This window comes from Leuciscus leuciscus (genome assembly GCF_965113295.1).
Source record: "Leuciscus leuciscus genome assembly, chromosome: 5".
In the NCBI taxonomy this organism is placed as follows: domain Eukaryota; kingdom Metazoa; phylum Chordata; class Actinopteri; order Cypriniformes; family Leuciscidae; genus Leuciscus; species Leuciscus leuciscus.
In genome coordinates this window covers 4529367-4543378 of record NC_138729.1, presented here as the reverse complement: position 1 = coordinate 4543378, position 14012 = coordinate 4529367, and the positions used below count along the sequence as shown (strand labels likewise).

General features: G+C 37.4%; 2 protein-coding genes across 2 annotated transcripts; both read right to left on the bottom strand.

The window, feature by feature from the left end:
- Positions 1–222: 222 nt before the first annotated feature.
- ccno (cyclin O) lies at positions 223–6787 on the bottom strand. The gene is made up of 3 exons (XM_082169940.1): positions 6495–6787; positions 3537–3722; positions 223–2120 (listed from the first exon to the last, which is right to left on the bottom strand). The coding sequence occupies exons 1-3, from the start codon at positions 6648–6650 to the stop codon at positions 1578–1580; spliced, it is 885 nt and encodes a 294-aa protein (XP_082026066.1). The 5' UTR covers positions 6651–6787; the 3' UTR covers positions 223–1577.
- A 3206-nt stretch (positions 6788–9993) lies between these two features.
- Positions 9994–13257, bottom strand: isca1 (iron-sulfur cluster assembly 1). Its single transcript, XM_082168638.1, has 4 exons — positions 13100–13257; positions 11561–11614; positions 11365–11470; positions 9994–10862 (listed from the first exon to the last, which is right to left on the bottom strand). Exons 1-4 carry the CDS (start codon positions 13178–13180, stop codon positions 10714–10716), a joined length of 390 nt encoding a protein of 129 aa, XP_082024764.1. The 5' UTR covers positions 13181–13257; the 3' UTR covers positions 9994–10713.
- Between the last annotated feature and the right edge of the window lie 755 nt (positions 13258–14012).

Below are 14012 nucleotides of genomic sequence, written 5' to 3'. Positions count from 1 at the left end.
TTTGGAACACAACTTGGTTATATATATATCTGGCTTTGATTTTCTAGCAATTTTAGAGTCCAAATTATTTTGTAAAATATGTTTTTTGTGAAAATGTTTAGTGCAGCTTTACAGTAAAATTAAACTTCTATAACTTTTTTTTACCCTTCCCTTTTCACAGTCAATAATCTGCTGAGGATCTTCTTTAAAAAGAGACCAGCCTTAGGTCTGTATTCTAAAGCATTTATTAATTACAACAATTTAAGTTCAGATTGCATTTTCACATCAGTTCTTCTTCAATTAGTTATTACAAACAGAAATTCCAAAACTTTGATTCTACATACATATACATTTAAAATAAAACTGTTTTGTATAAATATTTTTGGGACAAATACTGTTTGACTGCATTAAAAGTATTGTATATTGTTTTATGTGTATTATAAATGCACCCTTTAAAGGGTCAGTTCACCCAAAAATGAAAATTATCCCATAATTTACTCACCCTCAAAACATCCTAGATGTAGATGGCTTTCTTCTTTCAACCGAACACGATCGGAGTTATATTAAAAAATATCCTTGCTATAAGCTTTATAATGGCAGTGAATTGTACCTTAGATTTTGAAGCCCAAAAAAGCGCATTCATGATTCATCCATGATAAAAGTAATCCATACGGCTCCGGGGGGTTAATAAAGGCCTTCTGAAGCGCAGCGATGCATTTTTAATATCCATATTTATAACTTTATAAAAAATAATCACTGGCTTCCGGTAACGGCCGTACCCGACGCATGAGGAGTGACCTCTGACCCGACACATGACGTATTGATGAACGCGGAAGCGCAGAGGATAGAGCAAAACAAAACACCGATCACGAATTAGACGTCTAAAACAAGATTTTTTTAAAGAGAAATGTGTGAGGAGCTTGAGTTTGTTGCCGAGGTCAGAGGTCACTCTTCCGCCGGAACTAGACTCGCCTACAGCCGTTACCGGAAGCTAGTGATGATTATAGTTTATAAAGTTATAAATATGGATATTTTTCTTATTCAAACACATTTGTGTTTGTTAACCCCTTTATTAATCCCTGGAGCCGTATGGATTTCATTCATGATGGATGCACTTTTGGGCTTCAACATCTCAGTTACTATTCACTCCCATTATAAAGCTTGGAAGATCCAGGGTATTTTTTTATATAATGGTTTGTGTGTTCGGCTGAAAGAAGAAAATCATTTACACCTAGGGTGGCTTGATGGGGAGTAAATTATGGGATAATTTTTGGGTGAACTATCCCTTTAAATCAGCTTTTTGAGTCATATGGAGTACTAAAGAATTCAGTATGGTCAATTTCAGTATCCCTGGTGAAAAATCACCAGCATAAGGAATGTTTTGCGAAATCATGGGATGCTGGTTTACTGGTGGACCAGATACACCAGCTCAGTTTTGCTTGAAAACAACATGACTGTGCTTTTCCACCAGCTACACCTGCATAAACCAGCCTGGACCAACGTGAAATTCATGCTGGATTTTTCAGCAGGGATCTTTGCATTTTTAAGCAAATTTTCCATGTGATCATTTTACAGCATGAATGAACAGCGATAATGGATTACAGACTTATGAGATCCTGGACTGCGTCTTGATTAAGAGAAACCAACAGTTTCAGATCGTCTGTGCACTGCTGAAATAACACCTGATTTTCACAGGTCAATGGTGGATACTCTTCAGAGCAGAATGACTCGGATGTCTTCAGTGAGTCTGTGGACTGCACTGACTGTGTCTTCAGCAGATCTTTTGCCAGTTTCACAGCACACTGCACAATCACAGAAGGCATATACTTGTTGAATGTGTAATCAGCCAGACTCAGTTCACACACTTTGCAAGCCAACCATTTCCAGTTGATCTCAGCAGCTCTGTGCTCCTGCCATGCTTCTGTATCCGGTGCACTGACCATCTCATCGATGGCTCCACCACTCTGGTATCCAGTAAGGCGACTGGTGAAATAGTCCAGAAAGAAAGCCAGAGTTGGTGCAGCCAGTCTAAAATTGAGTCTGAGAAGGACCAGGCATTCGAGATTGCACAGCTGTTCCCTGGAAAAAGAGTTGCAGCAAAGCGACAGAAGTTGTGTGATGCGAGGCGAATACACTTCAACCTGGAAAACACAAAGATCAGAATTGACTCACTCAGATTTACACACTGTGTCCATATATGTGATCCATTGTGTCTGAATAGTGTGTCCTAACCCTTGTGAAAAAGAAGAACACTTTAGCATGCTTTTAAATAGAGTACACTTGACTACATGTTAATGCAATTAAATTAAAATGTGTTATAGTTTAAGTTAATATTAAATGCAATTAGTTGAACTTTAGAGTGTTTTGACACACTTCAGTAGGACTTAAAGGGATAGTTCACCCAAAAATGAAAATTCCCACATGATTTTCTCACCCTTAAGCCATCCTAGGTGTATATGACTCTCTTCTTTCAGATGAATATAATCTGAGTTATATAAAAAAAATGTCCTGGCTCTTCCAAGCTTAAATTCATTGCTCCAGCCATGTCGACAGCCATATTTGGAGTTGTTAGTCAAGATTATAATCTAAGCAGATCCCAGTCTGATGTTATTGCTTTCTGTTCACTTCTTGAAGTGATAAGGGGGTCCTTATCTGTTCTGTTTTATTCTTGGTTCTTAAATGATGTATAATGTATATTTTTCTTATTCTTTTAGTAAAAATAAAACATTGAAGAAGAAAAAAATGTCCTGGCTCTTCAACGCTTTATAATGACAGTGAATGGAGGATGAGATTTTGAAGCCCAAAAAAGTGCATCCATCCATGATAAAAGAAAATCCACACGGCTCCAAGGGGTTAATAAAGGCCTTCTGAAGCGCAGCGATGCATTTGTGTAGAGATAAATAGAAAAATATCCATATTTAAAACTTTATCAACTAAAATAGCTTCCAGCAGACGGCCGTACGCATCGTTTTACGACGAAAGAGTGACCTCTGAAAAAACACCAGTTAGGAATTAGACGTCTAAAACGACAGTTTTAAATGTGGAATGAGAAATGTGGGAGGATTTCTATATAAGTGGAAAGGTGCTTCAGTTTGTTGCACAGCTCTATTTGTTTGAACCGTGAGAGGCGTCAAAGCTTACGCTACTCCTACATCCTACGTCATACATCATCAAGTGTTACTCTAGTCTAGTTTAAGTCGACTTGCATAGGCCGACTGCTGGAAGCTAGTTATTTTAGTTGATAAAGTTATAAATATGGATATTTTTCTTAAACGCTTCGCATTTACTTTTATCATGGATGGATGCGCTTTTTTGGGCTTCAAAATCTCATCCTCCATTCACTGCCATTATAAAGCGTTGAAGAGCCAGGATATTTTTAATATTACTCTAATTATATTCGGCTTAAAGAAGAAAGTCATATACATCTATGATGGATTGAGGGTGAATAAATGATGGAATAATTTTCAATTTTGGGTGAACTATCCCTTTAATACAATAACCAGAAACTGAGCTATAAGCACAATGAAACTGGAGGAAAAGAGAGCGCTCTACTCCACCTGTTTAGTGGCGATCAGTAAAGATGTCACTCCCAGTAACTGGAAGCAGTCTGCAGCGACTGAGGTCGTGATCAAGAAACGGTCCATGATGTTAACAGCCAAACAGCAGGACTCAAAAGACAGTTTGAGCTGTCTGTGCACTGCTATGAGCCAGCTGACCAGTTTGCTGCGAGCCTCTGCCGTAATCTACCAGGATATCAAGAAATCATGTAAAAATTACCAGACAAAGCAATAATATCATTGATAACAGTAAGAACAACAACAGTAATAGAGGAGACTGGTTAGTTGTCAGAAGTTGCCAATATTGCATTTCCCACACTAAAACAGTATGTGACCAAAAGAAAGTGTCAGTACACTCATAAAAGAGTAGACAAAAAGTCCCCGGATGACCTACTACTTCCTGTGAGATTCTGAAGTGTATATGATGGACACTTTACTATCCCATGAGGCCACGGGAGAGGATTTATGAATGGCAGTGAAGTGATGCAACTGACTCAGGTCACATGGTAATGACAACATGGTGAATGTAGTACGTCCGGATTACATTCATACCAGATTAAACATACTTTTTTAGATGTTGTGAAGTAATTACTTTCTCAAAATAAGTAAGTAAGAGAGATTGTGATTTCGGACGCAGCCTACGTCACAGGTACAAATGCACAAATGCTTGTTTTCTCTACAGTAGTGTTGTTGTATGTTATATCATAGTTCAAAACTAGGGCTGCACGATTAATCGCAATTTCCATGTAGTCGCACTGAAATCGAGATGGCTTTTCGAAAGGCTGCGATTATTTTGTGCAGCTTGTCATTGACGTACGGCTCTGTAAACGCTGCTCCATCTGAAAGCACTGAGTTTGAATTACTTATAACGTGCATTTGAAAAAGCAATTTTCAATCTAATAACCTCTTATCCAACAAAAGACAACATTTAATAACATGCTTTTAATCCAAACTCACTTCATAACCACAAGTGAGCTCACCCTTCTGAGAGATGATGTGGCTTCTTACACAGAATAAGGCAGTTGTGTGTTTATTGGTCATGTTTAAGCAAAGCATTTCAATCTCCTGTTTATTCAGATACAGCGATAGGGATTTCCTGGGCTGCGTTCCAGTCCACTTTAAGACATGCACTTGTGAACTCCCCTAAGCACTTCCCCTCAGGAGAATCCCTGCCGCCATTTTGAAGTGTGTTCTACTTCGTGAAGTGGACGAGGGAAGTTTATATGGACAGACCCTCGCTCCCTCGATTTTGACCAAGGGAGAGAGTCTACTTCATATGTACACTTCAGGCAGCTCCATATACCACAATGCAACACGATTGTGACGTCAACACATATTGCGTTTAATTTACCCAACCACAAACAACTCTACGATATATCAATTATAAAAAGAAAAGAAAAATTAAACAACTCAAACACACCTATATAAATATAGAATGCTGCATTAAACAATTTCGTTAGGGAAAAAAATAAATAATAAATCAACCCGTGATCAAGGGCTAACGTTCCAATTCAGCCTATTGCAAAGGTTCCGCCAGTAGTGGGCACTGTAAGCAATGACGTACATCCGAGTGAACAAGACGGAGGGAAGTTAGCATAGACAGTAAAATAAATGGACACAGCGACCCCATTGGATTCAACAGAGAAAAGTGAAGTCAATTAGAAGCTCTCACTTCCTGATGGTCGAGCGTACTGCGCAGACTCAAACTGAGCTTGACGACGTAGATGTGACGTGAGCAACCCGTCTGTCTTCTAGTAGCTGTGCCAAGAGAAATCTGAGTCATTCCCTTCCGAATCTTGCAGAGACGGAGAGTGTGAGTAGGAGGTGTCCATGAGCTAGGAGCAGGAGAAACTTTTGCTAAGTATTCTGATTAATTATTTTGTCATTTTGCCTCCACGTCCCCCCGATTGCCCGCGAGCTTCTCCTCCTGTCTATACGGTAATCTCTCTACTGTGCGACAGAGAGTCGCGTGGTTATGACGCAATCGTTAGCCTATTTTTACAAAAAATAGGGCCATAACGTAAGATACAAGGTAATGGAGCCTTTTATACATTTTCGTGTTTCTTTATAAATAAATAATGGACAAATGGAGTCTTTAAACGCCTCAGTTATTCGCTGTCAAAGTGACGCCAAAATGAATGGGAGTCTGCTAATCAATGGTGGCCCCCGGGGAAGCTTCAGTTTCCGGCTGAAAGATTACCCCCTTGGAAGTTAGCGAGTGAAGGGCATGACAATTTTGGACTGGAGCGCAGCCCTCTTAAATTAAGATGATTTTGCTCATTTTTATCCCCCAAACTAAAATGCCAATATCATCATATTTAGCTGTTGATTAAACAAGTGAATAGCCTACAGTAAAATCTCTCTTATGTTCACCAAGTCTGCATTTTTTTTTTTTTTTTTTTTAAACTACAGAAATACTGTGAAATAGTTTTCTATGTGAAAATATAAAATGTAATTTATTCCTTTGATCAAAGCTGCATTTTCAGGATCATAACTCCAGTCTTCTTCAGTTGTGCTGCTTTAAAAGGGATAGTTCACCCAAAAATGAAAATTCTGTCAAAAGCCAAAATTCAATCTATTCATCAAATAAAGTGATTGAATCTCTTTTTTTTTTTTAAATAAAAAATTTGTTTACGATCTCTTTATGAACTTTTTGAAGCGTCAAAGTGGTAGTTGCATAGCTGTCAATGGAGGGACAGAAATCTCTCAGATTTCATCAAAAAGATGAACCACAGTAGTAGGCTATGGGTTTGGAGCGAGATGAGGGTGAGTAAATGATTACAGAATTTTCATTTTTGGGTGAACTATCCCTTTTTGAACAGAACTCTTTTGTAATACTACTATTATTTTTTATAAATGTGATCAATTGCATGCTTCATTTCTGAATAAATGTGTTTCTTTGAATACTACAGTAACACAGAACGAACGCTATTTAAGTGTGTATGAGGTGTGACTCACCTGAGGTTGATGTGCCAGGCAGTTTTGCGCGAGGAACTGCAGCTCGTTGTGTCTCTGGATGATGAAGCAACTCTCCTCATAATCACACTCATGCCATGCCTTTACTGGAGAAATCAGAAGCTCTTCCTCAAAGCCAGAGTCACTTAATCTAGACATCTCTGATCAAACACACTGAAGGATTCTCTACTGCTGGGATGGATGCTGTACTGAGAGATTTCCCCACATGTTCGGCATCCTACTGTAACATACGGTGTCAGTCTCAGTGGAAATGCAGTTTTCGGGTGGAAGTGTGCTTGTAAACGGGGTCTTTCCCGGGTGTTTTAGCGCGCACTGTAGGGCGCTATAGTGCCCGCGCACACGCGTGACCATGACAACAGTCCCACGGGAGCGGCAGGTGTCGCCCATCCCGCGCACAACTCAAGCGTCACTCGACTTTAATAATAATAATAATAAAAAATATAACTATTCTATGTTTAACATATGTTATATGAATGGATGAGGCATTTATATAGCGCTTTCATATACTACTGTAGTCTACACTCTTGAAAGCGCTTTACAATCACATCAGTGAATCTCTCCTCAACCACCAATAGGTTATTTAAAAGCTTTTCAGCAATCGTTAAAGAGTTAAACAACAATAAAACATAAAATACTGCATAAGAACAGCCAAAAAAATAGGCTATTAAGACATTTTTTATTGAATTTGGTATTTGATACCAACATAGATTTAAAAAACAAAACAATAAAGGTTCCAAAATGGGGTTTTCACAGCAATGCCATTTTTGTTCCCCAAAGATACTTTCATACCTTAAAATATCCTTTTTTTCTAGTGCGAAGAACATTTACAGAAGGTTTGTGCAATGAAAAGGTTCCATGGATGATGAGGGTTCTTCATGGAACAATCGCCAGCAATAAAGAATCTTTTTTTCAGACTTGTGTTGCACTTAACTCTATTTACATTTTTGAAGTGATTCCAACCATATTTCAAGCAGTTTAAAATGTTGAACAGTGTGCATCTGAAGTGTCTCAGGCTCAGCTGATGGAAATCATCCATTATTTATCAGCTTTATATCGGCCAAATTTTTTTATTGGGCCGATAACGATACCATTGAAAAATGAACATAGCCTATATCAGCCGATACCAACATGGTGGCCTATTGTGTATCCCTATCTAAAACCTCACTGAGATATATGTGGCATCTTCTCTATATTTGACAACTAGCCCCAGTCTTCCCTATATATGAACATATAATTAAATATATTTTTAAGATATAGTGTTTCATATTCATATTGGTTGTGATTTGATTGTTTTAATCACTCATTCAGACAGCACTAAAGAGGAAGGCCATCCTCAGCCACAGCTCTGTTGTTTGCTTTTGTTTTCTAAAGTTTATTAATGTGTATGTATTGAAGGAGTCCCATTCTCATGGTCAGACACATTTTGAAATGAGTCAACCATCAAGTTTGCTTATTTACTAAAGTAAGCAAATCATTCATTGAAGGGTGAAATTAGACTTGACAGATCCCCATCAAATAATGTGTCATTCGACATTTAAAGTCCCCTGTAGTCAATCATTTCATCCCTTAAAACTCATCTTTGATCACCAAAATGAAAAATGTCTTCATGTCTTAAGTTAAAATATCTTGAATGTAACTCGACACTCTTGCCTAATTTAGTATACGCGGTTCTACGAGCCCCGCCTCCACTCACTCACTCATCTCAGAGATCCACGTTGACGATCACTCGTTGATCTGATTGGTTACAAGGTAGTTTGTGACTGTCTTTGGTTCACAGCAGTTTTAAGGAGAAAATACTCAGCAATGGTGTCGACTTATTTGCACATGGTTTGTCTTACAGCATATTAAAAACACCACATAGACATATCAACAACATTAAAACTTTAAGAGTTTTAATGACTCCTTTACTCCTTTTTAGAGATGCTGCTTCAAATAATGAGGACCAGTCCACAATTATTCAGATCTGTGATGATGAAGAACTTAATAACAACAAAACTCATAAGACTGAAGAAAGGGGAACATCCGGGTCATGGAGGATGGATATCTGTGTGACCAGGAAGAAAGATGACGGAGAGAGAAAAATGGAGATACAGCTGTGAAAGATACAAAAAGAGGAAACTCTATGTCTAAAAAGAAAATGAGTCACAGCTTTTCCCTTCCTTTCAGTCTGGGCCATATTCAGACATAATAATAGTAAGTGTCCAGCAACAACAGATAAATCTTTCATATCAGCTCCATTCACACATAGGCTATTCGTGGGAGTCAATAAAGAAGCAGTTTCTTTTGGCTGCTGGCCTTGTTAGTTAAAGTTGCAATTCATTCGCTGCAGTTAAGATGAAATATATAGATAGTACAGACATCTGTGAGCCTTATCAGTAATACACCAGTCCGTTCAGATGTTTTATGTGTCTGGTTAAAGGCCCGTTCATATAAGCATTGTTTCCGCCACAGAATAAAACATTTTAAAAGATAAGATAAGAGAGTTAACATCTCGCAGTTCTGACATTATAACTCACATTTGTGACTTTATATCATGCAATTCTGAAATTCGCAATTGTGAGATAAGAATTTTTTTTATTCACACCAAATACGATAACGATATTGCTGCGCTGACGCCATGTCGTAATTACCTTTCTATCCCTCCATTGACAGCTTCGCAACTACCACTTTTACGCTTCATAAAGTTAATAAAGAGATCGTAAAACTAATCCATATGAATATATTTTCTGAATTGACACGATTGCTTTATATGATGAACAGATTGAATTTATAGGCTTTTGTTCACATAAACATTGATCAGCGAACACATCAGTTGTGGTAAACAGGTTTCTTGAGCTTCTGTTTATGTTCGCTGATCAATTTTTATGTGAATAAAAACCTAAATATGTCACGTGGTCGTAGCTCGTAGCTCTCAGAAAATTACGAGTCTAAAGTTTTACGATCACGTGACGTGAATGCTTTTAACAAGTGAGAATAGTAGAAATCGTCCTAAATATTAAACACCACAACTATAACCATTAACGATATCGTTGGAATAATCGTTATGGTTATCATTCTTGATGTGTGCGGCCTTTAAGAAACAATTATACTAAAGCTCTGATGTAATGTGTTGCGTCATCCGCGAGTTCATCTGCATCATTTTGCCTCAACATTTAAATATTTTCCCAATCTGTTTATATTTTTTTCTTTTAACCTATTAATACAGGTTTAACAAAGAAAACAAAAATGTATTTATAATAAACGAAATATTTTGACATTTATCATCTGCATATTCCCAATACAGTAAATGAACACTTATCTTAAATATCCGTCTATAATCAGTGCAGTGATATATAAAAGGAAACTCCTGCTGCTTTTTTTTAAGGGAGGGAATTGGGATTTAAATCATTTATATTTTTTAATTATTATTATTATTATTTCTTTAATAACAGCGCCACGTTCAGGACACTAAAGGCACTTCACTCAAGAAACAGCACAGAAGTAAAACGTAAGGTTTATTTGTGCGTTAAAAGACAGTCGAATGGATTTACATGGTTATGTACATATTACACTAATAACACTTCAACAGAAAACAAGTTCAAGTCAATCAATTGCATTTTAAAACTTCTGTAAATGGCATCAGTTCCTGTGCTGCACATTATGGGCTGAAAGTGAAAAGCTTTATTATATAAATGAACATCCACCAGGCAGATGAAGCTTTTATTATTATGTAGATTGTTACAGATTTGAACTGCTGGTCCACAATCCACAAAACAGCCATGAGGAAGCAAGTGTGCAGGTGTCGTGTGTGTTGTAGATGTAGGCCTGAGCTGAGGGGTCATGTGACGACGTTCAGCAGGTTCAGCTCATCAGGATAAGCCTCGGCACAACACAATAACTGGATTATTAAATATGAACATGTCAGTGCGACTAAACTTTCTGAGAAGAAAACAAAAGCAATGGAGTGCAGTTTTAACTCTCTGAGCTGCATGACATACAGGCACATGTACAATAAATATCAAGATGCTCAATAAAGCGTGAACAAGTTCATGATCCTCTATGTGTTTTCTGAAATATGAAAATATATGGGTTTGTGTTGAGGTGAATGTTGGCAGCACAGGAACTGATGGCCAAACAAGCCACTAAGCATCAGTCTCTTTCTCCAGCTCTTTACCCACACATCTAGGATTGATGGGATGGGATGTCCTGGAAGGGTCAAGGGTCACATGTTGAAGCTTTCTCCACACCCACACGTCCCTTTGATGTTGGGGTTGTTGAATACAAACTCGCTGGAAAGTTTGGTTTCGACGAAATCCATCTCTGTGCCGAGCAGCGTCAGCTGGGCCTTCTTCTCAATGAACACTCTCGCTCCTGGAGAAATACACCGCAAATATGATTATTCATAACATACATAACACACTTCTGTGCAAAAGTTCAGGGTGAGTCATTTTTTCTTTTCTTTTTTAAAGAAATTAATACTTTTATTCAACAAGGATGCAATAAATTGATGATAGAAGTTTATAAAAGTTTTCGATTACAAATAAATGCTGTTCTTTTGAACTTTCTAATAATAATAATCTGTTTCAGCATTGATAATAATCAGGAATGTTTCTTGAGCAGCAAATCAGCATGATTATATCTGAAGGATCATGTGACTCTGTAGTAATGATGCTGAAAATTCAGCTTTACATCTCAGGAATAAATTACATTTTACAATATATTCACATAGAAAACAGCCGTTTTAAATTGTAATAATATTTCACCTTTTTTTTACTGTATTTTTGATCAAATAAATGCAGCCTTGGCGAGCAGAAGCGAAAAACATTTAAAAAGTGTAAAGAATATATAATATTGTAATAATTTGTCCACTCACCATCTTGCAGCACCTCCTCGTCTGATTTGTCCTTCTCTTTAGTGTAGTCGAGAGTGTAAGTGAGGCCATTGCAACCTCTGGTTCGAACACCGACCTTCAGGCCGATCTGTTTGAAGACGGATGAAGAACCCGAAGAATGAGACGGGGGGAAATGCATCAAATACTCGTGACGACTAATAAGAGAACAAATACTCACATATTCTGGTTTATTCTGTAAGAGCTGTCTGACTTTATTCACAGCTGAAGGCGTCTGGAAATGAAGAAAAGACAAGAGACGTCAAATCAACGTCCTTTAGTTCACTATTTGCTAATAAATACACTCTTTTAGTTGTTTTTCCCCTAAAGTTTGCAACAAAGACTATTCATTTTATTTTTATTTTTTAATATATATAACCAGAAGAAAGAAAATATAGTTTATCTAACAACTGTCCCATTATCTGTTATTTTCCTATTCTACTAAAGTTCAAATTACACCAAAACTTTTCAATAATTCAGTTGCAAACAACTTCTCAAAGAATGTGGAGGTGATGATGTCTGGTGAATTACAGGAGATTGGACACAAACAATCTAATACATTAAACCATCCAGAAGCATTTTGTGTGACGTCTGGACACTCACATGTGACTCCATGTTCTTGAAGATGCTATCTATCTATCTATCTATATCTATATCTATATCTATCTATCTATCTATCTATCTATCTATATTCATATAGCAAATGTAAATACTAGAGTTTGTCAGAGTTGTCATTGACAATGGAAACCCACATGTATGGGAGTCAGTAAATATCAAGATAGTGATGAAGGAAGTTTGATGGTTTACTTTAAGACCTTTAAGGCAAAACTAGTGTTTATTTGTTTACCACGCATAAAACATAAGAATACATGTGTCAGCAAAACTTAAAATGACTCAGCGATTTACTACAGAGCAAGTACAGTACACACGTCTACTGGAAGTCGTTTTAGATAAAGAGCATATGCTAAATGTCTGGATACTGATTGCAAACATTGTATCATACGTAGTAAAGATTGTTAAAACTGCTTTGACAGCAACTACATATGTAAATAACATCAAACAGTGCCATCATGCACATGCGCAGTAACATGTTGATTTAAATCACTGATTGTATAAACATTAAACAACTTTAGCACGTAAGTTACTCAGTAAACATTTGTGTTACAGCAGTGGAATGCTGAAACTCGTGAGATTATCCACAAACCTAAACTATAAGCGTGTTATCTGATCACAGCAACATGGATAAGATCCTGCTGTCCTGACTTTACCCTGAACAACTGCTCCTATTCACCCGGACAGGACACACTGTAGTAGTGTGAATGACAACAACTTTAAATAGGCACAAAAGTATATTTGAAGGGCACGACGAGGCACATCTAGAAGGTTCTGATGCAGGAACGTAACTTACATAAACATCATTAAGCGCTTGATACGATCTCCAAGCATCTGCTAACGGCTAACCTGGCCAAACACTGACCTTCACGTCAAAATTAACTGAAACAACTCAACCACATTGCAATAACCTGCTCTTACGTTTGAATATCCATCTGACTGTCTCAGAATGGACGACGTTGTCTATTATTATACCGTTATTGATCAGATATCCGAGCTCTGGCTACGGCTAAGCGCATCTGTCATGTAAGTTATGCTATCTCAAGTATTTGAGAACTAAATGTTTGTTCGGTCTCGTCATGGTGTTGAAAACGGAGTCAACACTCACCAGGGTTAAAGCGGCTCTTGTTGGCAGTATTTTCCGTCTGCTAACCGCCCTTACAGTCGCCCGTGCTATGGAGGCTGACATGTTGAAGTTACTTAAGCACTTCGTGTTAGGATGTAAACACCAGGGGTAATGCAAGGAACGCCCTCCCCACAGGACGCACAGGATTGGTTGGTTATTTGATTGATAGCTTATACAGCCTATGAGTAGTCGTTATTCCAGACTTTAAAACCACCATTCGACGGATGAAATTACGCAACGTAAAGATAAAGAGGACGTACTGTACTGGTTATGTCCTCCTGGGACCCAGGAATAGACTTTTGTTCACTGTAGTGACACCTCTGACACCATACATGTGTCACATGTCACACCTGGGTGTCCCGTAAAGAGCACATTCAGGACTTTTCAGAGATACCAAATGTTTGGAGGTTTTACCATGAAAACAACTTCGCCTTGGTCTTTAAAAATGTCTGATATTAATTTAGTGATCAAATGTAGCACTCTTATTGAAATATGATAATATATTGTAATTATAATTTAAATCGGACTACTTTTCAAATTGTATTTCATAAACCAACATCTCAGGAAAACGTCATGGGGTTTCAAATAAAAAAAATGACTTTCTGTTCCAGAACAGGGCGTTGATTTCATAATGTCCACTGTAGAGACATCAGGACTTACATCATGTTTATCAGGCATTTTGGGAGACACAACAAGTGAATATGGAAATAAATTATACATCAATATTCCTATGAAATATTAGATATTATTATTAAAATGTTGCCAATTATTACTCCAATTATTACACTTCTTTTTTCATTAAATGTTGCTCCAAGAACACATTAATGTGCACATTAGATACAGTGTATAGATACATTGCATTGAATGGTAGCCTAATATTAATCTATGGCCAATC